Source organism: Podospora pseudocomata (assembly GCF_035222375.1).
Source record: "Podospora pseudocomata strain CBS 415.72m chromosome 1 map unlocalized CBS415.72m_1, whole genome shotgun sequence".
NCBI classification, from domain to species: domain Eukaryota; kingdom Fungi; phylum Ascomycota; class Sordariomycetes; order Sordariales; family Podosporaceae; genus Podospora; species Podospora pseudocomata.
Genome location: NW_026946363.1, coordinates 4,955,422 through 4,981,799, shown reverse-complemented (window position 1 = coordinate 4,981,799; position 26,378 = coordinate 4,955,422). Strand labels below are relative to the sequence as shown.

Here is a 26,378-nt window from a genome sequence, read left to right as displayed (position 1 = left end):
GTGCATCTGGCTGTCCGAATTAGGTAGCCGCTGCCTAGGCAACCGCTGGGGTCTGTTGACTCTTGGACTCTGAACCCGACCAGCCAGCGCAACGCACATCTTCGAACTCGCTCCTTTTTGTGCAGCCAGCCATTGCCACCCCATTCTTCGACAAACCACCCGCCCAAAGACAGAAAGCGAATTTACTAACCCCCCCCCTCTCCAACAGCAGCAGCAGAAAGCAAAAGGGCACCCTGAGTGCCTGATCTGTTCTGTTTTTTTTTCAGTCGCAAATCATCTCTTGTTAATCGATCCGGCGCATGGAGCGAGGGAATTTCTAATTTGACAATTGCTCTGCGAGTTGCTGTCCCGGAATCCAGAATCCAAAAAAATAAATAAAAAAAGCCAAAATGTCGGAAAGCGACAAATATGAAGTTCTTGAAAAGATTGGTACGTCCTTCCCTGTCGCTTTTGCTCTGTTCGTCGTCCTCCGTTTTCTTCTGTCTGACACCCGCAAACAGGCCACGGCTCGTTTGGCATCATCCGACGAGTACGCCGCAAGCAGGACGGCATGATCCTCTGCCGGAAAGAGATCAGCTACCTCAAAATGTCCCAAAAGGAGCGCGAACAGTTACACGCCGAGTTCCAGATCCTCTCGACGCTGCGCCATCCCAACATTGTCGGCTACTACCACCGCGAACACCTCAAGGCGACCCAAGATTTGCACCTGTACATGGAATACTGCGGGAATGGAGATCTCGGTCGGGTCATCAAGGAGTTACAACAAAAGAACCAGTATGCTGAGGAGTCGTTTGTGTGGAGCATCTTTTCGCAGCTCGTTTCGGCCCTCTACCGCTGCCACTACGGCGTCGACCCACCAGAAGTTGGTAAGACCGTGTTGGGTTTGGGAACGACAGCGAGGCCTAAGGCGCCGTCGGGTGGCACCATCATTCTTCATCGTGATTTGAAGCCAGAGAATGGTAAGTCTTTGGTAAAAGTGCCTTGTCCATTAGATGTCGTCACTAACCTTTCCAGTCTTCCTCGGCGAGGACAACTCAGTCAAGCTCGGCGACTTTGGCCTTTCCAAAGTGATGGCCTCCCACGACTTCGCCTCTACCTACGTCGGAACCCCCTTTTACATGTCCCCCGAAATCTGCGCCGCCGAGAAATACACACTGAAATCCGACATTTGGTCACTGGGATGCATCATCTACGAACTCTGCACTAGGGAACCACCGTTCAACGCCAAGACGCACTTTCAGCTCGTTCAGAAGATCAAGGAGGGGAAGATTGCGCCACTTCCGGCCTGTTATTCGTCGGAGCTTTTCGCGGTGATCAAGGACTGCCTCCGGGTGAATCCGGATAGGAGACCGGACACGGCGGCATTGTTGAACCTCCCGGTGGTTAGGTTGATGAGAAAGGAAAAGGAGGTGGTCGAGTTCAGCAAGACGCTCAAGGCCAAGGAGGACTCGCTCAACAGGCGGATTCGGGAGGTGGACCAGAAGTTGGCCTTGTTGGATCATGACAAGGTGGCAATCAGGCAGGAGATCGACGCTTCCCTGAGGAGGGAATGGGAAGTCAAGGCGAGGTTGGAGATTGACCGGCTGGTAGGGTTGGAGATTGAGAGGCTCAAGAAGGAGTTTGAGAGGGAAGTCGAGGCCAGGGCGGAAGTCAAGGTTGAGGCCCGCCTCGAAGTCGAACTCCAACGACGAAAGCAGCTCGAGGAAAAGGAACAGCACCGCCCTGCAGAGCTCTCTTCTTCCAAGGACTCATATCAGCACTCGTCGATTTCTTCTATCAGCCCGACAGAGGACGAGTTCCCTTCGACGACCGATATCACCGAGCCTGAATCGCCGGCCGATACCTCCATGACGCAACCGTCCTTCAAGACGGCGCGCACTCCCTTTGGGAGAGCCCAGACCATGTTTGTGATGGCGCCGTCGGTTGGCACACCAATGGATGTTGATGCCAGTCCTGTCGCTATTGCCCACTTGTCTCTTTCTCCCCGAAGGAAAATCGAGACCAAGGCTCCACACAACCCATCGAATATCTTCGCTGCTGCGGCGGCTAACACGCAAGCTTCGGGCGACAGGCCTCCGTCACCGGTAAACTATGGGAGTGACTCGGATGATGAGGATATGCCCAGCCCGACGAGGAATATCAAGGCCTCGAGCAAGAACCCCTTTACCAGCAAGGGGAGGCCGCAGTTGCATGCACAAAAGAGTATGCCTGTGCATAGGCTGCAAAGCAAGCAGACGACTACCTTGCAAAGCAAGACTGTTGGGGCGGTGGCGAGCAACCCTGACTTTGGAACTGGGGGGTTGACGCTCAGGCAGGCGGGGAGCAATGGTGCTCTTGGACAACAGCAGCAGCAACAAGGAAACAGCCCCGGGTTGAGGAGGTTGAGCAAGATTCCTAGTGCGGCGGGGTTGAACAAGAATCTCTCTGACGCCAAGAAGGAAGGGGAGCTGCATACAACGGTCAGTATGACGGGTCTTAACAAGATTTCTGGCGGGATGAGGTCAAATATCCAGGGTAGGACACTGGTTGAGCTTCAGCAGGCTAGGGCTGGGGGTAGGCCGTTGAGCGGGATCATGACTGGGGAGGGGTTCAGCAGCGGGTTGAATGCGAACACGGGGGGAATGGGAGGGGGAGGGAGTCCGGTGAGGGCGTTTAGGGAGCATGCTGCTGCTGCTAATAGGGGGTTAGGCGCTGAGCCGGCGGCTGTGTGGAATCCGGAGACGGACGAGATGCCGAGTCCGTTTTTGGTGAGGAGGAAGCCGATTGTCAAGGCTTAGAAGGCTTTTGACAGGAGGGCGACTGACAATTGCCCGGCGGCGGGGGGCAAGCATGGCGGTAAGGCCGATGGGTATTTCCCGCCGGTGTTGAATGCGGGGGTGGGGAGGTTGGTGGAAATGGGGATGGAATGGAGGATTAATTCCTGAGAGTGGGTAGATGTGTGGGTGTTGGTTTATGTATATTCCGAGGGGAGAGGTGGATTGATACCCAAGTCGCTCGTTTACATTGCTTTTTTCACTTCCCTTTGTCAGGACTTCACAGGAGATGGAGGGGGGAAGAAAACAAGGGGGTGTGGCATGGAGCGTCTGGAGTTTTTTCTTTTGCTGCTGGGCTTTCTTTGTGGGAGGTGCACACATGTTGGATGATACGATTTCAGGAAACAATCTCTTAGGAGCAAGAAACGAAAGGGCGTTCTTTTGGAATGGGAGGAAATGGTGGGGTGTTCGGTGTGTTTATGAAAGTTGTTTGGACTACACAGGTGTTAATTTACCTATAGCAGCCTCGTTCAAAGGGACACACGCGGAGTTGGGAGTTTTGGGGGGAGGGGAAGACACCTCTCATTCATCGCCATCATTAGCATATATTGGTCAGGTACAGGTAGAGAATACTGTTAGAAGTACATTCTTTGATGTTGATGGGGTGTTGAGTGTTTGTGGTTGGGCTGGTCCACGCATTTTTAGATGCCAGCGAGTGGCCAGGAAAGCGAAAGGAGGTCCTTTGAGATATTCATTTACCCTCTATTTTACCTTTCAGGTATTGGAGGTTCCAAGCCTCCTCAGCGAGCTATCATGGGAACGAACGAGGGAATAGTGGAAACGGGTATCAAGCCTTTATATTCAGATGTGATTGTAGAAGTGGTCTAGGGAATCTTCAACTTTGCCATGTAGGCATCATCAAGGAGAGAACAGAATGGGAGGATTGGTAACAGAAATACAAATGAGTGATGCTGATGATGTGACGTACCTAGGTAAAACATCGGCAAAGAAGAAGAAGAAGAAGTTGAGTAGTACTCGCCCTCTTACGGGGCTTTCATTCAGCTCAGATACATACTTTGTCAGTGTCGCTGACCGCATATCGCTCAATGTTTACATCCCCTTTGCTGACACTCTCCTCTCCCCCCACCCCCTTTCCAAAATCCACATCACCCCCAATTCACCCACAATCACATGACCACCCGCCAACCCTCGCTCCTCGCAATCCCTACGCCACTCCCTTGTCTAGCTCTCACTTCCCCTTCCCCAAGTCCCTCCAAAACCAGCTCCCCACTTCACCGCTGTGTGGCCGCTTACATACATCACATTCCCACCACCCATGCCACCTAGACTTCCTCAAAATCGCCCATTCATCCAGAACCCAACCCCGTCACGGTGATGATCAACCCCGTCAAAGATCCCCAAAGATCGACAATGACGTCTCCAAGCGTTGTAACCGTTATCCTTCAAGCGTAACCCCCCATCCGGGATTTATTGGCCCATCACTTTTCCCACTCTGAAAGAACATCCTAGAACCCAAGTTTTAGCTTCCCCAGATAGAAAAGCCCGTTGATCTTGACGTATCGCTTGCTGTATATGTCATCTAGCAGAGATACACTACTCCGACAGTGACACACAAAAGGTTACATTAGTTTCGGATGAGACTTCCGAGCCTGGGGCATGATCATCGTCGTTTCTTGTCTTGTCCCAAACCTCGATAGGTTTGTACTGTATATACACACATGCACGCCAATCACTTCCCCATCATATCAAAGGAGTGGATTCTCGAACGATAATGACGATGATGGGCGATCCAGTTTGGGGGGGGGGGGCTGACCCGGTACTTTTGGGACCTTGAAAAAAGGTTCTAGCCAGGTTTTTTTTTTCTTTTCTCGCCTATTCGTCAGACTCGTGTTCAAACAGGCAGGGTGCAATATCGTCTACGGATATTGGATATGAAATGGCCACTTTATCTAGATTGAAACCTACCGATCAAAGTCATCAGCGGGAGTAATAATGCAACCTACCTACCTACCGACACTACCTACCTACCGAGGGATATTCATCATCCAAAGTCCAGTGTCGTCACACTTGGGCAGCAAGAACAGCAGGAATGAAACCCATCTCCTCCGTACCATACCCTTCTCAAGCCACAACCTACCATCCGCGCATAGTGATATCGATCAAAATCCAAAGAAATCGATATCCTGTAGATCACCCAGCGTTCCAGCCCCAATCCATCCCTCATCAGTAACCCCCCTTTTCATTGAGGCGTCGAGAACACTGCAGCAGCAGCCATGTGGAAAAGCAACGAGTGTGTGTGTGTGTGTGTGTGTGTGAAAGTGATGACAAAAAGTGGACGAGGAGACGAGAGGAGCGATTAATCTCACGGCCCTGCCGTGCAGCCAACGACTTCACTACTCACTGATGAGAAAGAAAAAGAAGATCCGCGGGATCCACGACCAGAAAAACCCCATGTTGCATCGAATTCCACGGACCTTTCACAACCCCTGTCATGTCTCGGCTGTCGCTGCCCTTGTCTCGCCCCGGCATGCGAGCGCCGATCTGCCGCCCGCCGCTGACTTTGTGGAAATCTCGTTGATGACTTCTGACTTGTTGTTGTTGTTGCTGTTGTGTTCATCCTGGCCTGCATCCTCTATGTGTCAAGGGCATCCTGATAGATTGCTGCATGTTGTACACATCAAGAAAGATAACAACCACCTGCCATCAACAACCCTCCCCACCCAATCTTGACATCAATGATCAAACCATCAAAATAAACCCCCATATTCATATGCCAGACCACCTCTCCAAGCTCGTATCGGAAACCGAGGGCCAGCGGAAAAAAGTCCGTCTTGTGATTGAGCGGGGGTGGAATAAACAGGGTTTGGGCTCAAGAGGCTTGCAGCTATGCCCCCCCCCCCCCCACCCTCCCTTCCTCACAGAGTACATCACGATCATGTCAGAAATACGGTGAGTCCAGCAGCAGCAGCAGCAGCAGCAACCAGATAGACCTCATATCCTCCGTACCTACAGTATGCACCTGCTGCATAGGGAGGTCTATCTAGCTGTCCATGCATCAGGATCTCGCCAGCCCGTCCCTTGGGCAACACAAACAATCATGCAGTTCTGTACCCAACAGGTCTGGATGTTGATTGTTTGCCAGGTATAAGATATGTGTTAGGTCTGTCGGCCGCCGGCTCCTCACGTCACTAGACGAGCTCAAAAGTGTCGATCATGACTGTTTCCTTGCCAGCAGTGCAACTCAAGATGACAGAAAACAGTTGTGGTCATCGAGTTTGTGCTGGATGTGAAAAGCACTGCGTGGGTGTGGCTACTCACAAGCGTCCGTGGGGAACCCCGATGTTCCAGGGTCTCTTCCCAAGCCAAGCCGTTTTCGATGTTGGCAGCAGATAATCGAACGATCTTTGCTTTCTTTTTCACGCTAGGCAGCGGGTCAAGAACCTGGAAGTGTCAGCCACAGTTTCCAAGTTGCCAGTGGGCAACAGCAGGGGGGTGGCACTGGCGCTGGCCAGAATCTTGATCCCCAGCTCTTCTCCCCAGCCACCGAGAGAAGGAGAAGAAGAAAAAATGAGCCCAGAAGGGAAATAATCAAAAGATGGGAAAAGTGGAGAAAGGATCGGCTGTTCTGTCGTCAGGGGGGTTTGATTGGGGGAGACTAGGGATTGACGCCTGCCCCAGAAGCGATGGAAACAAAGTGAGACATTTCTTGCAACGGTCAAGAAAACGGCGCTGATTTGGCCCAATGAACGTTGAGACTAGTCCAAACAGGTAAAACCTTGAGGCTTAATCGTACACGTCTTGAACAACGACGCCAACGTCGCTGGTGAGAAAAGTACGATTGAACTGATTCTTTCCTTAGTCTTGAATCACTAGAACCCAGTCAGTTGTAGCCTTCTCTGCAAAATGAAAGTGCCGGGAGTGACTGTCATCTTCATGGAGAATGAAACCCCGTCTCCGTTTCCAGAGCCGGCAGCGTGTGCTCACCCCTGACCACAGTGACACTCCCGAGGGTAACAGCGATCACAGGAGGCCCATGACAAGACCGTCCAAGTGCCGGTGCGACTCCCGCATTGGGGAGGGAGGGCTGAGTTGCGTAGCATCGGGTCTGGTTGGTTACTGCAAGATGGATTTCTTCTTTGGATATAGGCTGACAGCAACTGCGCGCCAGCTGTGCAGACTCCGAGTTTGTTCAGTGGTGTTCATTGAGCCTTCTTCCGACGTCGGGGTGATACACAGGCTATTGTTCTTTTGGCTCGTTGCCACATGCCTAGACCATCGTCGTTGCTCCTGTGGCGCGAATGTAATGTTTACGTTGCGAACACGAGACGTCGCGTGCTCATTCGACGACAGCAGGCTCACGGTGCCAGGGTCAAGGGACGTACGTATGGCCGATGAGCTTTCTCTGGTATTGTCGATGCTTCAGTAGATCAAATCTCCCGAATCAGCTATCACTCCACATCTGTTCCAACCGGAACTTCGAGCGTGGATTACGGTGACACGAGAAAAAAAAGGCCCGGTCCAGAGGTGAAGGTTCCTCTGTCACCATGGGCTTGTTCGACCAGAGAAGCGAGACACAGACAAGCCGGACCACATGTACCAAGCTCGTCATCTTCTTTGCGATAGTCCTGAATCACATTCGGCGCTTCATCTCAGTTCGCGGCAAGGACTATCCTTTCTGTGCCTCAACATGGATGATAGATCTGTTCCAGCCTACCCTTCTGTGAGTTTTGCCAGGTACACAAGTAGAGATACTGAGAAATGGCCAGAGCGGTGCAAACGTGCGTCTGCGGGTCCCCAATGTATTCGATCGCAGGGATCGCTATGGATAACCTGGGAACTCGTGATGTTGAGGTGCCAGCAAGACGTCGTCGACATGCAGGTGACAGATGTACCATCAGCGAGTAAGCTCCTAGGCAACGCATCCTCCCATCGCTGGCTCCGACGACAAGCTTCGCGAGACGGTCTTTTGCTTCAAGGCCAGAAGAAGCATGCTGTTGCTGGGGAGCTAAGAGTGGCTATATCTCGAGGCCCATCCTCCCGCGTTCCACACTTTCATGAGATATTTCCGTCATTCTTTCTCCGGAATACGTGTGGGAGAAGGTCCTGAAGGACCCGCTTGCACCAGCCAAACCGACGAGGTGCCAGAAGCAAGTCGCGAGTGTACCCTGAGGCACCTCCACTGCTGGTGGACTGGTGATAATCCAACGGCTAGGACGGCTAGCAACTTGAATTGGTGGTGGTCTCGCTACTGAGCTTCCTATTTGAGCTTTGAACATGACGGAAGCTCGGTTGTGTGGCGTAGATAAAAGGCTTTCAGGGTCGCAATATCGAAGACCCAAAGATCGCAGTCACCACACTGATATACAGCCTGGGTCAGCAGTCACTGCCAGCCGGAGCACGATCTCGCCAACCGCCACACTAACGGCCTCGCTTCCTTCTCCTCCAGCCGTAGTGCGTCGGTGACCCAACAAAGCGTTGCCAAGGTGCGAAATTTCCCTAACCACCGGATACCACGAGCGATGTTCCGTCTTAGGGCGGCCCAAGAGGCGTGAGGTGAAGGTACCGTGAGGGACCTTGATACGAAATCTCGGCCGCAAATTCCCCTGAGTACCAGTACCATTTGTTCCAGCAGTTTTTTTTTCTTATAAAAAAACTACCGAGATATGTCTTCGGAAGTGAAGATAACGTCAATCCCTCCAGAGCTTGCACAGTACGATCCTGACTGCTTCCTGAGCTGTCTGCGCCACACTGAGTGACGCTGCTCACTAGGCTCACAACTCAGTACGATGTTACGTTGTGGTTTGGTCCAGTCTTCCATTGGCGTCAGAGGGCATCGTGCTTAGATAGAGGCCAGGAGACAAGTAAGGTTGTGTTGGAGCAGCTTCGCACTAGAGCTCAGTTTGTCATATCTTGTGCAAAAGATGTCATTTCCTGGCGTTCTAAACAAAAGCTTGGGGGCCTTGGCGCGCTAATTGCTTTGTGATGGTCTTGATATCTATCATATCGATAATATGGGGAGGAGGGGTTGCTCGGCGGCAGAGTTGTGGTAAATTGCAACTCGCATTCGGCTATGGCGGTACAGGATGGGACGCCACAAATGTGAAATGCATGAAGGACATCCATACTGCGGTAAAGGCGGCGAGAAGGGCTGGTAGGCTACGTACGCTACTTTGTACCCGCGCCTGAGCTGCGACAAAGGACAATTCCAAAAGCCTGCCTTGTGGTTGGTTTGCCAGAGGTTTGGTACTGGGAGATCGATAATAACACCCTGGCAGATGCAGGGCTGCCCCGTTGTGCGCCAAACTAGATTGGGTAGCAATCCGGGCTGAAGGAATGAAAAGCCTGTGGAGGAGCAGATGAACGTTGCACTTGCTGATTTCCCCTGTTGCCGTCACACCTCCCATCAAGCTCAGGTCAGGCATGGGTACCATGCTGATCGACATGGGAAGCCGAAGATCATAGGGACGACCTCCAACAGCCTTCAAGAGCTCTCTGCATGCAAGGCAAGCTTCTAGTGACGGAGCTGCAGTCGTGACTGGTAGAAGCAAGCCCGACTATTCGTGCAGTCGTCATTGGTAACGTAGGTATTTGGCTGCACCACTGGTGACTCCGTTTATGTCTCAAAGGATGGAGCTTAGCTACGCAAGGCAAACGTCGGGAAGCTGAAGTGTCAACATATTTTCGTCACTACTGGCGTAGATATTCGATGGAATAAGGCTGCAATGAGGTGACTTCCACCTTGGCGGATATCCAGGTATTCTGGTACGGAGAGACACTCTCAGCAAAGCATGACAAAGCCTTTGGCTTGCCCGCCGAGCATGCCCGGATCGATCGTGCTGCAGCTTGGCTCGTGATAAAAGACAGTGACCGCTGTACCTGTTTGTTTGACCGAACCCAGATCTCGTCTACCACACTGAGCGAAGCGATGTGGCTCGGGCTTCAAAAGAGGCAGGCGGAACTGGATACTGCGGCGTAGTAAGCATCATGGTCTGATAGCTGGCGTCTTCTATCGATACTGCGGCGGTGATATGACCGGAGCGATGGCAGCGCTCGTTATTGACTCGGAGGCGGGCACGACGAGAACAAGGCCACCGCCATCGAAAGAGAAACAAAACAACGGTACACTGGCATGCTCCAGGTGCCTACGTTGCATCGCCCCGAATGGCGGACAATCAAGTCAGCGATGCAGCTCTCCTCATGACGATGTGGATGGTGGTGCGGTGGCCCAAAGAGGAAGCTGGTTAAGACCATGACGATGGCATGCGAGGGCAGCGTGGCATATTCCCCGAGCCCAGAAACGTCGAAAACGCTCGTCGATCATCAACCATTCCTAAAGAGGCACCAATGCCTTTGACTGTGCTAAGCGAGGGGCACCAAGACGTGCGCCACGTCGATCTGCCCGCAAGTCGGATAATATCCGCCTGGGAACCGGTATTGCTCGCAAGGGGGGCAGAGGTTCGGCGTGTGACGTTGGACGGTCCATCTGGCTGGAGCTGGAGCAACAGCTTGAGCACAAGCCAGGGTACACCAGGGAACGCTGAATGTAACCCCGCTGTGGAAGAAGTGCTGGAGAGCCTGGTATATAGCAGCCATCATATAGGCAGGCAATCAAAGAGTGCCCGAGGTACCACCGCTCCTCACCACACACCAGCAGCAAACTCCAGCCCGTTACCATAAAACGAGGGCGGCGGGCGGTAGGATCGAGGTAATACTCCAGTGGCTGGACGCGACTCCCACGGCACCACAGCGATGCCACCGGGCGCTGCTCGCTGGAGGTCGGGCAATATGGGCTCGGTTTCCGTTTACGGCTGTCCCTGAACCAATCCGTCAAGATGGCCTCCACGGGGCGCCGGCTAGCCTCACGATCCTGGTTTGACGTGGGATTGCCGCCGTCGAAAAGTCGGGAACGCTAATATCAATCATCAATAGAGTGACAGGTGATGATTAAAGACGACGACTCTCGCCAACCGAGCTGCTGGCGAGACCGGACCGCTCCCACCATCCGTTCGAGGCTCGGCATGGGGGGCGGACAGAAAGATTGATGAACGATGACAGCAAGACAGAGACATGGGGGGATAAGGTTCCGTGCCGCAAGTTGCAGCAGAGTTGGCCGGCGAGGTGGCCTGGAACTCGGCTGTCCAAGTGTGGAAGTTTAGCGGGCGTTGAATGAATCTAGTGGCCGTTTGTGGGACCTGTCTGGCCGGGGTTGTCGGCCGGTCGGGGCGGGTACCGGCTCCGCACCGGCTCACCCAACCGCCGACCGTGATCCCGGCGGCGAAGCTCCCGGAGAGTGGGAAGAGTTCAGATGCAAAGGTGTCAAAAGGCGGGGGATGGCGGCGGTGGTGATGGGATGAAGAGGCACAGCTGAATACCCCAAGCTCGGGTGCCGCAGTGTCGGGATCAATTCATGTGCACAATTATTTACCACAAGATAGGGCAATAGAAAGGAACACCTTGTTCTGCAAACTGTGGCTGAGGAAAATAAGGTTCAGACTCCCGTAAAATGTGGGGAATGGAATGAACCTCCCGTGACACATCATGTTCGTTGTCTCGGAAAGAGCAACGACATGCGGGGCAATTCTTGCCCTTCTGGTTTCGACCTGAGGTCTTGTGCAACTTCTATTTGCACACGACATTCCACACGATATTCCACTTTGAAGGCATATCCAAAAGTCCAAAAGTCCACCTACCTGAGAAGAGCCCCTGGACCCAAGGCTGTTTTGAAGCTTTCGGAAAGCCCTGTGTCCGGTGTCTTGCCAAGCTGTTGCCCGAAACACGGATTCTCGTCGAATACTACCTATTCAGCAACCCCGCGGCATCAGCTGTTCAGACTACGGCTCCCTTTCTGGTAAAGAGTCACAACAGGATTGAAACATCAGGAAACCCTAGAGAGCCAAACTGCCACGAGGACCTTCATCGCGGGTGGCTGCAGCTGTCGAGGGCGGTGCTCGAGTGTCATCCCAAGTTTTGAAGCTTACCATCGTCAACTTCGAAGCCCAAGCGCCTACAGAGGGGCCGGTGGGTTTAAGGTCGGTGACAGACTGCCAACGCTACCCTCGGAAACTTCATCCCGTTGTCATGCCTTTGGACGCCCTGCCTGTTCTGGCCAGTCCATAGCCCAAAGCGTACACCAAGCGTCCCGAGAGGTGCACCGAGCACTCGAGTACCGGATTTTCAAGAGAGTGCGGAAGATCCATCTGTCAGCAGCCCCTGCTGCATACCAGACATGACAACGGCAGCGCCAGAAAGGTAGGTAGGGCAAGGGCCCAGACAGCTCTCAAGACTCGCTTCCGCTGGAGATCAAATCCCCTTGGCCTCCGATGCGAATCTCGGCTTGATGCCAGAAGCTATCGCCATTCCCGACTGGAAAGGATCTTTTGAGATTAGCCTTTGTTTCTGGAAATCCCCCGATATCTCGTCAAGAAACATGCTCCAAGCTCCACGCTGGGGTGTCTATGCCAGGGTCATTCCCTGTGCCATGTACACTGTGCTCAGCCCATATCATCCCGTCAGTATAGGACGACCAGTATCAGCAAGAGCTGACTAAAACATACTACTGCATGGTTTATGCGATTCACATACGGGATGTGGTGGCCAACATGCTGATAGCCGGGCAGGTCCTTCAAGCGATCGCAACAGTAGTATCCAAAAGAACACGCGAAACAAAAAGGCTCTGAGACTGTCGGCACACCCTCAAAAGATCTGCTCTGCTGTGCCTGTAGGGCCACAGATCATGGCTGCCGATATGTCCAAAACGTTCGGTTCTTGGGAATGCCCCTGCATGACCGCCAGCCATTCCGTCCTGGACAGGAATCTGGAACTCTGTCTGCAAAGTTGGGTGGCCATCTTGATGGCAAGAGCGGTCTGATGAGTCTGGTTCTGCAGTACCGTTCCACTGAGCACATTAATTGTTTGCTAGTCTCGATCTTGGAAACCGGAGCCTGATGGTCGCAGCAGGAAGTTTACCGATGCTCCTCCAGGCCCATATACAGGGCAGGACAGCTAGCGGCAGTGAGATCAAGAGTCTATGATGAGTGGCATATTTACTTACATGTCATGATCGCCCACAACGGCTCCTGGGGAGGGTTCTGGAACACGGGTGACAGACATCACGATGTGCACAGCAGCCGATGCGAATCATAGTAGACTGGTGTTTCGAGAGGGCTGTTGACATGGCGGTAACGATGAACGGCATAAGATCAGCTCGAGAATCCGGTCGCAGTGCAAGCTCAGGCACAAGGATCCGGAGTCGCTGCTCGTCTCAAGTTTCACGCGTCTGGGCTCAGGGGCCCCTCTCCCATACGCCCAAGCGTCCGTGACAGACCAGGTTGTTCGGTACGTACTCGACATCGTTAACAGCCAAGCATTTGGGTCCGGGGGGGCAGTTCCTGTTTGGGATAGTGCGCCGCGGGCTCTGCAGGATGCACGAGCCCAGCGAAATGGGTGTGGGAAGTGGGAGAAGTGAAGAAGACACCCTCCCCCTTTGGGTTAGACCGGAGAAGCATTCGCGCCACACAAATGTGTGCACCGCTCTCCGCTCTTTGGGTTGCCATGCCACCTTCGTCAAAGGATCTGTCGGGTTGGTAGCACGACGAAGCCATTCAGATTGTTGACGCCAGTTGAGCCTGGAGTAATTACACAGACAGTACGCTGTACACCCGTGAACAGCAAACTTCGGAATGCATAGCAAAGCACTGGTTTCGCCAGTCGAATGACCAGTCTCTGTGCATGAGCCTCAGACGTTTGGACTCGGCAGATCAATGGCAATCATATCATTCAGACCCCTCCTGGGACCTTCCGACCCGTTGTTGTGTAGCGCCCGGCTGGCAGTTTGGTACTGTAGAAAAAAGACAGCCAGTCATAACCGACCTTGGGTAACTACGGCACGTACACAATGTGAGATATGTACCTATCTACGGAACCTGGTCATGCAATGACACTGGCTGGACCTTACGTCGAGAGCATCCTTCTTGAAGAATGAAGTGAAGAGAGTCGGCCTATTTTTGATAGTATAGGTAATAAAGCACTGACCAAGGTTGTGAAGGAGAATAATAGGCCCAGCCAGGCAGAAGAGATGGGCACCCAGCACCAATGCACAATGAGGCAGTCAGAGCCCCGTATGAACATATAACAGGAGGCGTTATAACTCTATGGAATTGGACGGATGGGTGCACGGGTGACATGCTCTGAAGGGTATCGAGCATTTCGAGTCTGAGGTACGTACCGGACTGGGGGTCCCGGCGACAACGGGGGAGACCCCTCTGATCACCATCGGCCCCATGCCCTGATCCCTGGCCTGGCACAGCACCCCAAGGCCGACCCACCCACTTTGTGACAACACTCACTGGCCGCCTTGGTCCGGGGATCAACTTGTGGATACTGGTGGATTTGCGCTTGATCATTCATACAGTCTCCATGGATGTACCGCCGGGAGATCTGACGGTACAAAACACCCTGCCCTCCCCATCCCGACGTCAACAAGCCTCTGCTGTGATGCACATACTTAAACCGCCACACCCCCCTCTCACTCCCGGATTACCGACCTGACTTGGACATCCTGATCTTTGATATCATACCCTCACATCACTCGTCGTCGACAGAGACAAGACCCACCGCATAATATATCCAGCTGGCACTCGATACTCGACCTCCTCGACCACTCCAGCCACACAAGAAGAACACTTGATCAAAGCTTTGAAGCTTCAAGTTGCGACGACAAGACCGCTCTTTCCCCACCAACAAGGGATAAATTTTCACACCAGAAAACAAAATGGCAGGCACAATGGTCACCACCCAGTACGCTGCACCTCAGCAAAGCATTCACTATGGATACATTCCTCCACCATCACCACCAATGGACGACAGCTCGAGATGCTCGTTGCCTTCCATCTCCAACCTTTTGGGACTTGCCGACCAAGGGTCTCCCACCGCTGAGACACACGCTCAGGCTCAACAGCAGCAGCAACAGCAACAGCAACAGCAACAACAATGTATGGACTTTGGCAGCACGACTGCATGGAACCCGGTGCTAACAAGATCCCCAGCCCAATCGTCTTCTTCCAAGTCCGACGCCAGGCCCAACTCCTCGCACTATGGCAACCCAGCTTTGAGGGGACTCCCACCAAGTCCTCCCATGTCCTCGGGAGAATCCTTCGAGGGATACAACTCGCCGCCCACGAGGTCAGCCAGCCAGGTCTCGAACGGTTCCAACTACTACTATGAGACCACTCCTCCACTGGGGCCCATGGAATCTGGCGTTCCCCCGATGGCCGCTGCCGCCCCGAGAATGTCGGTTCAACCTTCAGCATACCAACCACACTTTGCTGCACCATCCTACATTGCCCAACCCACCATTCCTGCCTACTATCCCGCCGCCGCCCCTCCTCCTCCCATGTCGGGCCTTTACTTCCAGCGGCCTCTTCCCCAGGTATGTTGCTTTCTTGCACAATACAGCCAGACAACACCAAGCTAACTGATAGACGCAGGCTTTCCCTCCACCATTGTCCATGACTCTTGCGCCTGCTGGTGCGAACCCATGGCAACATCACCACTACATTGCCCCGTCCTCGGCCGCCTCGTTCCCCCAGAGCCAAGACAGGTACATCTGCCCAACCTGCAATAAAGCCTTTTCGCGTCCCAGCTCTCTCCGCATCCACAGCCACTCCCACACTGGCGAGAAGCCATTCAAGTGCCCGGTCGCCGGCTGTGGCAAGGCCTTCAGTGTGCGAAGCAACATGAAACGCCACGAGCGCGGTTGCCACAACTTTGACAGCAGCAGCAGCAGCAATGGCAGCACCGCCAGCCGGTCTTGAATGCGTGTGTGAGCTTGGACAGCAGGTCTCTCCAGTGCTGGTTTACTTTTAATATCAACCCCCCCTCCCTTTCGACAACCACAAACCAGCCAAAGAAAATACATCCCAAACCCTGGCGGTGCAGGATAAAATCGTTATACCATACAACGACCCCACACCATGGCAAAATTACTGGTACTTTTTAGTTTCTAATTTTTTTCTGGCTGGGTGGTGTTTTTCAGCCGAGAGTTTTCTTCTTGAAAGACGAGGACATGATTCACATCAGACTACTTACGCAAGTTGGGATTTTTTTTTCTAAAACAAAGAAAGGCGGCTGGGTTTTGGGGTCGGCGCAAAACACAGGAGGGTGAAAGGATTTTTTTCTCTTTTGGACTTTCTCCACTGCTTCTGGCGCAAGGGAAAGGGAACACAACACAAACGTCATAACTGGGATGTTCCATGGCGGGTTGAAGGGGGTTGCGGCGAAACTTTTGGGGTTCAATCAATGGTGGGGGGAGGCGTGGGTTCACAACATCGGGGGTTTTTGGCAAAGCATTTACATGGGGCGTTTCTTTCTTTCTTTTGGAGGTAGTCTTTTTTTGTTTTATGTGCGGCATGATGTATCTGACGATCTGATTCCCCCTCTCTTTTTTCTGGTGTGTGTTTGTGTTGCGAAGACATATACACGCCAAAAAAAAAAAAGGAATAATTACGTGTATATAGATGGAGGAGGAGGAGGAATATGGGCCTCTCTAGGGGGCTAGGTTTGAGGAGCTGTCACGACCCGCTAGCTACAGTTTAGTTGGGTGAGGAGAAACAAGGAAAATTGAAAATAAAAAAATTGGAAACAGATCGTCGTTACACAAGAGAGTTTATCTCCTTTTTGCGGTTTTATTGTGTGGATTTTGGTATGGTGGAGGTGTGTGTGGCGAAATTGATGATGGAATAGGATACTTGGTGATACAATTTTGAAGTTTTATGGAAATCCTTCCGAGGCGGGGCTGGTATCACAAACATGGAACTCTTTTGTCGCTTGTGTAAATGGGGATATGGATGGCACTTTGGGAATTCCCATTGGGGAGAATAACTTTCCCCCTGATTGAATGAGGATGAAATGATCTGCATTCTTGATGGTTGCATTGTGGGAATAATTAAGCGTTTGACGATGTGACTACCGCTTTTGCTTTTTTCTTTTGGGCGAAGAAGAGCGCGGGCGGCCAACCTAGAAGTGTGTTGAACGATGACGATCCTCCACAAGTCAAACGGTTTAGTGCGAAGATATGAGATTTACGGGGATGGGTAGGGGGGGGGAGAGGCGTCATCGGTCCTTTCGGTGGTCATGACTCGATTATTCTTTTTGGATGATAATTCAACTCTTCGCGAGAATGGTCGGGTTTGTCTGAGTTGGATGGGGTTTTTGGGCGGGTGCTATTTGCCTCAATTGCATTTGCCGCTTTATTCCCTACACTACTTTTGATGATGTTCTATTCTGCAGGGTCCCTTGGCACCGCTTGGGTTGAAGATGGGATAATGGGTTTAAACTCCACTTGGATCTGCGTTCGGAGGGGGGTTGTCTCACTGACATGATGATTGATGACAAGGGGTAAAAGGCAATTTTTGGCAGGTTTCGGCCGGCACTGGCGGGCAGAGAGAAAAACACAACAGCGGGCGAGCCGGCCCGGTCTTTGTAATGCAGAAATCAATTGGTGAGCATGGGGACGGAGATAGGGCACTGAATAGGAATAGGGCATGGCAATAGATGATGGGATCTTCAGTCTTGAAGGCGGGTCAGCAGCCATGACAGCGAATCTTGCAGTGGTGTAAGGTAGGTATGAGGTGGTGCATTGGGGGGTGTGGAAATGCCGTTTATGCAAACAAAACATTTGGCTTTTGTGGTGGGGGTCAGTGCTCTGGCAGCGGTGTTACTTTGACGGTACACTGACTACAATGCATTGTGTAACCAGGTGACATGAACCAGCCACATGGTTTGTAGTTGGGTTTATGCCATTTTTGCCAATATAAAAAAGAAATTATCAGAGACCAGTTCGTCTGTTCCGATCCCAAGGAACGGGAGAAGGCTAGAAGAAAAGTGACGACAGCAGGTTCGTTCGTCAGTGGAAAGGAAAGCTACCCGAGTGCGAAAGATCTGCAGTTGCCAATGTTCCTTGCAATGTCCGTGGAGCCATGTGGAGACGAGGTCTTTCGTCCAAGGTTTTTTTCTTTTTGCCCATCCCATCTTCAGGGACCAGTAATGCAGAAGTTGGTTGGGGGGTGATTTGTTCTAGCGTGCTTCTGGACGCAAGTCGTGGTGGTTCGTGCGTGTGGATTGGGCGAGTCAGAGGTCATCCATCACATTTTTTGGAGGGAGCGACAAAGTTGAGGGTGTTGTCGATCACCACGTTTACTGCACGTCTGCCAAGATGAGAAAGGTCGTGGTGGATGGAACTTTTGGAAGAACTTCTCGAATGTGGCATTCTCACGCGAGAAAAGAAGAAGCAAAGCAAGATTTCCGATGATGATCAGCAACAGCACCGGATGTGAGGGTGTGGCGCGGTTGGTGGTCTGTGCTGTTCTGGTTGGTGTGTGGTTGATGTCATTTTCCCAGCGGAGTGGGTTGTGTCGGACCGCGCCGGCTGGATGAGGTAAGGTGAGACAATCGGCGAATCAGCAGCTGGGGAGGTAGTACCGAAGGGGAAAGTAGCTCGTCTGTGCGGATTATGCGATTGAACGGGGACCAGATCATGAAGATCACTCGGGGCACTCAAGATTGACAGATCGAGGATCACAGCCTTGCTTATATTAGATATGGCACTAGGAGGAAAGCGTCAAGTTGTCGCTGCTGAAGGCTTTCCGTTGGTGGAGGACATCGCGAAGGGTGGGCGGAAAAGAATGAAGAAGGTGAGCACAGCATTGTGCAGATATCCGCTGCCAGTATTTGGCCTTGGACTAGATGCTAAAGTGAGACACAATTATCCAGCGCCACGGTGCAGGATACACCACACGATCCACGACCCTTTTTGCCCTTTGGCAAGTTCCATGCGCAAGTGCGCTGTGGTGATGGCTGTGCCATGTGCCACACGACCATGCATTGCAGGACGGGAGACCACAGGAAAGAAGCAAATGGCAGCTGCAGTGTAAGGGTTCCCCAAGGTGGTTTGACTGTTTCAACCGACCACAGGATCGACACTGACCCCATTTTAGTTTTCTGCGATACATCACCTCTCTCCACGGCATCATTGCCCAAATCTTGGAAGTAGTCGAGGGCTTCAGGTTGGCGTTCCTGAAGGTTGCCTTCCATGATGCAAGATCTCTTGACCGGTCCCTCACCGGTGACCCTGGGCTTCTTTCTGCTGAGCACGACTTTTCGCCTGGTTGGGACATCCTATCCACCAACACTGCCAAGAGCGCCGGTCTCTGCGGGATACGCAACGTTGCGATCCCCTCAATCAGCCCACTCATCGTTGTCCCAGTCTCGCCTTCACCGCCGGCAATAACGAAGCCCCTCGTCAACAGCGAGGTTCTCCTCGGAGTGGCAGGCCTATCCTCATAACGGACAAGCTGAAAAGAGTCAAGATACTGGCTCGGGGTAGGCGAATCCTTCACACAGGCATTCCCCGAGAACCATCATCAGATGATCTGATCTCGATCAGCCCGTCCCTTCCTGCCGCTGCCGCTGCTAACTGCTAGCTCGATTTATTCGGTGATGGACACACGCCCCGGGCACCTCTGTGAGCAAAATATTGATAAGCCGCGGTAGGAATGGCTGAAACAATGGGCTTCTTGTTAGTGGTGGTTGGTGGTGATCTGTGCCCCGTGCTTCTGCATGGCGGCTGAGGCGGATGAAGATCATGACGCTAAGCAATCGCTAAGCCGTGACCCGTTACCCAGCTGCCGGGACTTCGTTCACCTCTCGAGAACTTTCATCTCGACTGTATGCATGTCTCAGAGGAATGGTTTCTCAACCTGTCTTGGGCTTGCTTACCTGCATCAGCCGCAGCGGTATATGACGCTGATGATGAAGAGGAGGCTCGTGGGATGAGACAATGGGGTGAACACCCATCACGAACTCCGCATCCGCAATCCCGTGTGTGACGAACCCCTTGTGCGGGAACGGGCGACGCCAAAACGAACAGTGGGACGATGATCATCTTTCGTGGCGGCCGGGAAGGAGTCCCTAGGGCTATGACAAGACGAGCCGCCTTGCTTCTTCTCGCCTGATCACATACGAATACAGCGAGGTTGGCGCGAGGCTGCAGCTTCATCAACAATAAAATTTCAGCCTCGCTTCTTGTCGGCTGTTGTTATTGAACAAACCCTTGGCCAGCGCGTCGGGTTGCCTATCTTGGGGAATCAGAACGGCGAAGGCTTGAAAGTGCCGGGTGATTTGGGGGCCGAGTGTGGACAAGCCTCTGTGTTTCAAACACAGGCGCGCAACCCCTTTTTGACACACGGTTCGGCCAGATCCCGAATTGGCGAGACACGCTTGGTTGGTTCAACCAGGCGAACCAAAACATCACCAAACATCACATCGCAACGCTACCAGAGGAAGGCAGGACAGAAGGGGCTGATGGTTGCGACCTTACCACAGTAGCGACAAGACGACCTCGATGCAAGACACGGTAGCATTTTTGCAATGCGGTGAACATGCGGAGCAGGTGTATCATCAGCTATGGGCCATCCCTGCCGGCTTTCAACGGTCCAACGGTCTTTTGGGGCTGGATGAAACCTTTTCCCGCGGGATGGGGAGTAACATGACAAAGCGGTTTTGCAAAAGGCGAACAACTCACCGCTATTCATCATCGGCCCAGACACAGAGGGGGGAAAACCCATCATGAAATCCAGAGAGTAAACAATCCCTATCCATGCATCCCCGAGCAGACCCCGAACCGATACCGAGAATGGGACAGTGGAACAGAGTTCGTCGATCACGTTTGTCTTGGGGTGTGGAAACTATGGAAACAATCCGTCAGTCCGTAATGGGAAGGTGAGTTAATAAAAATTAACAAAAAAAACATGATGAATTGGAGCGAAAGGCGAAGAGACTACAGTCCCCAAAAGGCCAACAAAAAATTCAGTTTTCAGCGAGTGGAACCGCTATGTTGAAGAGAGGGGGGGAAATCGCGTCGGGTTTGAGAAGCTTCGCGAGTCAGTGGATTTTTTTTCAGCATGCGATGGAGCAAATATTTCCGATGGATATGGCAAAACTATCGAGGGTCTATCGAACTCGAGACTTTTGTGAATCTGGAGAGGCAAAACTTTCTTTGTGCTCTGTGGAGAAGAGAAAGCAGAGCCCCAAGTGCCGAAGACACTTGCAAACTACTAGCAAACCATGTTTCTCGTATGATGCCGGATTCGGGGATATCTTGCGCAATTCTGAACATGGAGCAGGCCTTGACAAGAAAGATTCGATGATGGGATGAGGTGGTCTGGGTTACAGCCAGATCCACCGCTCTAACAGGCGGCCGGGAATCGATCGACCTGCCTGTTGGAAAATCACGGCAATCACCCGAAGGCTTAGCTCTTTGGTTTGGTATGTGAGCCTGGTCCATGCTTTTTTTTTTTTCGTGTGATCTCGACAGCGGCGAACCTGGTGATGCGGCTTCTTGCGTGAACATCTCAACGTTTTTCTTCAACTTCCACGTGCATGTGGTGGATTGTGTCTGCTACAGGGAGGATGCTGTGATGCAGCTCGGCTGTAACAATGAGGCTGGGCCTACCGGGTCTCCGAGGGCCCTCACTTGAGCTCTCGGTTCAACGGTGATGGTTCAGGACAACGCGGGATCCCTTGTCGTCACGGGATGAACTTGTTGTTCAGACCGGCTCAGCCATTCAGGTCGTCCGGACATACCTCGGAGGTAGGTATGGAGATGGTGAAGCTGATAAAGATAGATCGGTTCATCAGCTTGGGCGACGAGGCTGGACCTTGGAGGCGAGACCTTTCCTCCAACGGGGGCTGATGAAGGTATATCTACTTTACAACACGAGAACGTCTGGACCTACTGGCGGCCACGATGCTGGATGTGGCCGCTTCACCATTGTTGCTTCAGCTTGGCCGGCCAGCTCGAGGAGAAGGACAGAATTCCATGCAAAGCTGCATCCTGCGAGGAGGTAATAGTCAACAACCGCGTTATGCGCGCATTGATGAGGCTGGACCGCGGAAGACTTTTCATGCGAACTATGGCCGGGTCTTCAACCGCGGCAGTGTATCGAGACACAGGGCGGCCCTAGTCTAAACGGGCAACCCCTGAAGCTGGTTAGTTCGTTCCTAGGCTTGTTCTGAATCACGAGGGGGTGTATGATGGATCAAAACACACCTGTGGTCTAGATTCGCCATCATCATCATCTACCATAGGGAGGAGGTTAAACGCCGAGGCCAACAAGTTACGTATCGTATCAAAGTGATGTTGCCGGTTCCGCTTCAGTCCAGACCGCAGACCCTTCCAGAACACCACGACAACCTTCCCGGGAAACCGGTTTCGGTCTTGAATAGGAAACACAGACCCGACAGGCTGGATGGGAGGATTTTGGGATTTTGTTTGCTACATATACTTCATGTTCCACAGTGACGCTGGAGGATCGTCTCGCACCGTCTTCGGACACCACGGTCGTGGGATGTGAAGCGTTTCAAAGTAGCAAACAAACATCATGAGGTGAAATCAGATAGACTGAGCTTTTGCGGGTGATGCAAGGCATCATGTCTCGGCTTATCTGAGGAGTATGGACTGTGGCTTAGCTCGGGTTTTGTGTATCAAGCTCAAAAAGCTTGACACTGACACTCAAAGGGGCAGAACTTTGATATCATCTGTCTAGTAAGAACTTTCTTGTCTTCCAAAACTTGTAAGCCCCCTATGGTCTTCGCATCAGAATGACAAGTGCTTTGGTTGTGCTGAGATGGTATTTTTTTTTTTGCTTTTTTTTTTTTTTTGCGTGAGGTACCTACGGAGACTGTTCATACAACAACAACAAGCCAGGAAGCAGTATCCAAACGGCCGTGTGTTGTTTGTAGGAGCTTCTAAACACACACAACGCAGGATACAGGCACTTTTCAATCTTGCGAGCTGTCCCAAACATATATTTCATATATTTCCAGTCTCGCAATCTCATACCTAACCTTATGCACAGAACAGAACACCTCTACCCCCCTAATAACCACTCTCATCATTCCAATAAAGCGTCTCATGCCACACCTCCGGCCCCGTAGCCTCCAACTCCCACCCAAACTTGATCCTGATAAACTGCTGCAAGTGACTAGCAACCTTGATAGCCCCCACATCAGTCGGATGCCACTGCGGCCCAATATCATTATGCTGCAAGATCCCCTTGGTATTGAACCAGTGCACAAACGGGCTCTCCTTCCTCTTCACCCTCAACTTGGTGCTCTTCTTCGTCACCCCGTCATAGATCACCGGCTGGCTGAGGTACTTGTCCGAGTTGAAGTACTTCACCAAGTCCTGGATTTCTTTCACCCAGCCCTCCGGCGCGTTGGGGAGGTAGGTATTCCCCTGCTGGTAGAACCCTAGCCAAAGGGACATGACGATGACTTGTGCTTTGGGCCACTTGCCGTGGACACCCTGGATGATCTTACCCAGCGCGTCGATGTACGCCTCGGTAGAGACGTTGTTGTGTTGGTTGTGGTCGTTGGTGCCGATGTTTATCACGACGATGTCAGCGGCGGGTTGCTTGGAAAAGTCCCATGGCTCAGGGTTGTCTCCCCAGATTTGGGAGGCTCTCCAGCTGGTGTCGGAGGTGTAAAACCACTGATGGACTTGCCCTCGGGGGTTGCCCCAGCAGTCTTGATCTGCGGCGCAAATGCCCGGGTACCCGGTGACGGAGTACTCGGTGTTTCCTAAACCAGCCCCAAGACCGTAGGCCCAGCTGGTGAGGCCCTCGTAGGTGGTGTACATGCCCGCGGAGAGGCTGTCGCCGATGACTTCGATGCGGCGGCCATGGTCGGGGATTTTGATCAGTTTCTCTCCTTTGGCGACGTGGACGGAGTCGATTTGGATGCCGTACGCCCAGTTGGAGACTCGGAGTTCAAAGGTCCAGGGGTTGATGGGGCCGGTGAGGGAGGAGCCGGGGGTCTCTGGGGAGACAAGGAGGTGGGTGGCGCCCGCGGTGATGTTGGTGAAGATCCAGTCGAGGCCGCCGATTCGGTAGCCGACGAGGACGCGGTCGGTGGTCAAGTTGCCGAAGGTGATGGCGACGGTCTGGCCGGTGTAGCCGAATTTGATGCCGGGGGCTCTGAGGAGAGGGTTAGAAACAATGAGCTGAGATGGGGGGTGGATGGGAAAACTTACGACCACCAGGAGACATATTTGGAGTCCCAGCGTCCCTTATAGGAGATCTCACTCGCGTTTGCGGGATATGTCCTGTAGGAAGAGGGAGAAAAGCTGTCCAGGCGGGTGTTGGGGAAGTTGGTCTCTCTGACTTGGCCGTTTTGTAGGATCACGGCGGAAGCTTGTGAGATGAGTCCCAGGCCCAGGACGGCCAGTTTTGACAAGGACAACATTCTGAGGGTGAGCTCGGGTAACGATCAACCTGAGCTTGAAGAACTGAGCGTGAGTAAAGCCGGGAAGAAGGCCCATGTTTATACTTGAGCAGCCCACGGTGGGCTCACCGTGAACCGGTCCCCATTGATGGAAGTAATGGTCCGCCCAGAGGTGAAGACGGGGAACACGGGAGGTCGAGGCCGATATGCAGGCTAATTGTTCATCTTTGGTTACCATCGCCGTTGAATCTGCAGTTGAAGTGACACTGCATTCTGCCCCCTGCCAAGCTCATCTCGGCCAAGTGGGTGACTCGCTTGCCTTGGGGGCTGCATTGGACATTATCATGACCAGTCTTCAGCTTCAAGAGGCGTAAAGAGTCACTATCTGGGTTTGTGCTGCAGCGGCCTGTGGCGGGGAACTGACGAGATTTCTATTCTCCCACTCGACCTCGGAGGAGGCTGCTCCGTACTGCTTTCTCTAGCATCCAGCCCCGAGTTATGAGGAATCTCGATTGTCCAGGTCGACTTGACGATTGTCGTCTTGCGTTATTCGGAACATCTCTCGATAGCTGCTCAGTCAGCTATCGGTTAGTTTGTATATCATTGAGGCGTCATATGTCGTGCTGGGCCGTCCATACCCCTCTCATGCTCTCACCCAGGGTATTTTGGCTGCTTGACATCTTGATAGGTAGCTTTCTGGCAATTCGGTAAGGCATCTATTTCAGGGCAACCCGTATCCGTCGAGCATAACGTTAGACATCTATACAATGTCGCCCTTATGTAGTCGTCTGGGAGTGTTGTGAGGCTGAAGTGACAGACCAGGGGTTCTTCTGTGGGTCTGATAAGCCATTGGCTCTCAATTGCAGCTTCCAGAGGACAAGAAGCTGCGCCAGGTTACGGCAGTTTCGCAGATCCTATTCTTTTGATTCGCAATTTGAGATTGGCATCTGCTATCAAGGTTCATGCACCTCACGCGCCACTGCCGCTGCTCCGGATCTGCTTCATGAGATGATGATGGAGATTCTTCATGTTTGGTGGTGATGGAGCCTTGGCGCACTTACACGGCAAGCTCCTGGTGGGTCGACCTGATCTGATGCCTCTGACTGAGCATTCGCTGTTGGAATATTGCTTACTCGGATCTCATTTGTGAGATATATTTCTGACACGCTGGTCCCTCATGAGATGTACAGCTCGGTCTTGAAACGGGAGGCTTTGGTGTCTTGCTTCAATACAACTGATGTGCGACCGAAACCCCTGTAAACGCCAAAGCTCGGACGCATCGACAAGGACCGCCACGCCAAGAGCTGGCGCTGGAGATGACAGCACAAATCCTGGGGTCGCCGACTTAAGCAAAATGCTTCTTCCTCGATTCCTGACCGTATCCTCGTGGTTTCCTGTTGTCACAGTTGGCGCGGCAGACACGTTGATGAACGGCGACACAGTCAGCCATCACCGTTCCACGATAGCTACCCCGATTTGAGGTTGCCGGGGCCACAAGATATTCCCCCGCGGTTGATCTCCACCTCGTACGTATTATCGGCAGGTCTCACATCTTTGTGACCCCCTCTTCACTTATCATATTGATGGGCTCCCGTGATTTCCTGGAGATCACTCGGCTGCTTGCGGTATATATTTATTGCTTGCGCTACAGGATCTCTTTTTCGGCTCAATTTCAAGCCCGGTGTTGGATCAAAGTAGCTCTTATCAGCTGATGCGCTGCCGAGGAATTGGGGATGCCGGGACCATTTATTTCACTTTGCTGCCACTTCTTCGATACAACTTGGCTGATTTCCCACTCCAACAGCTCATGTTCCTCGACGCCCCTGACGAACCGGCCGACATCTCCCCATAGCAATTGCACAGCACTCGCCGACGACAATCCCTTGACAGACGTACACACGGGTTTTCCTGTAACCCTCAGCTCGCCATCAAGCTCACGTCTGGCGCAACGCAGTACATGAACGAGACGACCACCCGCACGGGCAGCTTCGAAGATCGTGTATCACTCCGACGTAGCAAGATCACCGGGAATCTGGTCCCGCCGGCTCGGTCTCGCCTGCATCTTACACAGTCACTGCTCCCACGACACCACCCCTCCTTGTGCCGCAACAGCTCGTAGCCTGCCTCGACTTCGGCTAGATCCTTTCGACGAAACCTCCTCGACTGCCGCACCCAGCGCCCTCAACGCTAGCTGTTATGGCACCGGAACAGTAACGGATCGATACGATGATGCCGTGCGCGCTGAAAACGTCGCCGACGCTCAAGCTACCGGCCGGTGCAGTGTATACGCCCTCTGCTCGTTGCCGTCTACATACTTTGGCTCGT

The 26,378-nt window shown here is 52.7% G+C and overlaps 5 protein-coding genes across 5 annotated transcripts; 4 read left to right on the top strand and 1 right to left on the bottom strand.

Annotated features, from left to right (window-relative positions):
- The first annotated feature begins 145 nt into the window (after positions 1-145).
- Positions 146-3,788, top strand: KIN3 (G2-specific serine/threonine protein kinase). Its single transcript, XM_062886143.1, has 4 exons — positions 146-457; positions 501-959; positions 1,015-3,661; positions 3,746-3,788. Exons 1-3 carry the CDS (start codon positions 409-411, stop codon positions 2,775-2,777), a joined length of 2,271 nt encoding a protein of 756 aa, XP_062749196.1. The 5' UTR covers positions 146-408; the 3' UTR covers positions 2,778-3,661; positions 3,746-3,788.
- A 71-nt stretch (positions 3,789-3,859) lies between these two features.
- Positions 3,860-4,270, top strand: QC762_117168 (uncharacterized protein; the record flags this gene model as incomplete). The annotated part of the gene is made up of 1 exon (XM_062886142.1): positions 3,860-4,270. One exon carries the CDS (start codon positions 3,860-3,862, stop codon positions 4,268-4,270), a length of 411 nt encoding a protein of 136 aa, XP_062749195.1.
- Positions 4,271-11,402: 7,132 nt separating this feature from the next.
- QC762_117165 (uncharacterized protein) lies at positions 11,403-16,423 on the top strand. The gene is made up of 2 exons (XM_062886141.1): positions 11,403-15,201; positions 15,254-16,423. The coding sequence occupies exons 1-2, from the start codon at positions 14,545-14,547 to the stop codon at positions 15,584-15,586; spliced, it is 990 nt and encodes a 329-aa protein (XP_062749194.1). The 5' UTR covers positions 11,403-14,544; the 3' UTR covers positions 15,587-16,423.
- A 1,988-nt stretch (positions 16,424-18,411) lies between these two features.
- Positions 18,412-22,365, top strand: QC762_0016760 (uncharacterized protein). The gene is made up of 3 exons (XM_062883036.1): positions 18,412-18,463; positions 18,543-18,699; positions 18,767-22,365. The coding sequence occupies exons 2-3, from the start codon at positions 18,602-18,604 to the stop codon at positions 19,113-19,115; spliced, it is 447 nt and encodes a 148-aa protein (XP_062749193.1). The 5' UTR covers positions 18,412-18,463; positions 18,543-18,601; the 3' UTR covers positions 19,116-22,365.
- Positions 22,366-22,377: 12 nt separating this feature from the next.
- Positions 22,378-25,631, bottom strand: QC762_117160 (uncharacterized protein). Its single transcript, XM_062886140.1, has 2 exons — positions 23,863-25,631; positions 22,378-23,806 (listed from the first exon to the last, which is right to left on the bottom strand). Exons 1-2 carry the CDS (start codon positions 24,072-24,074, stop codon positions 22,708-22,710), a joined length of 1,311 nt encoding a protein of 436 aa, XP_062749192.1. The 5' UTR covers positions 24,075-25,631; the 3' UTR covers positions 22,378-22,707.
- Positions 25,632-26,378: the final 747 nt, after the last annotated feature.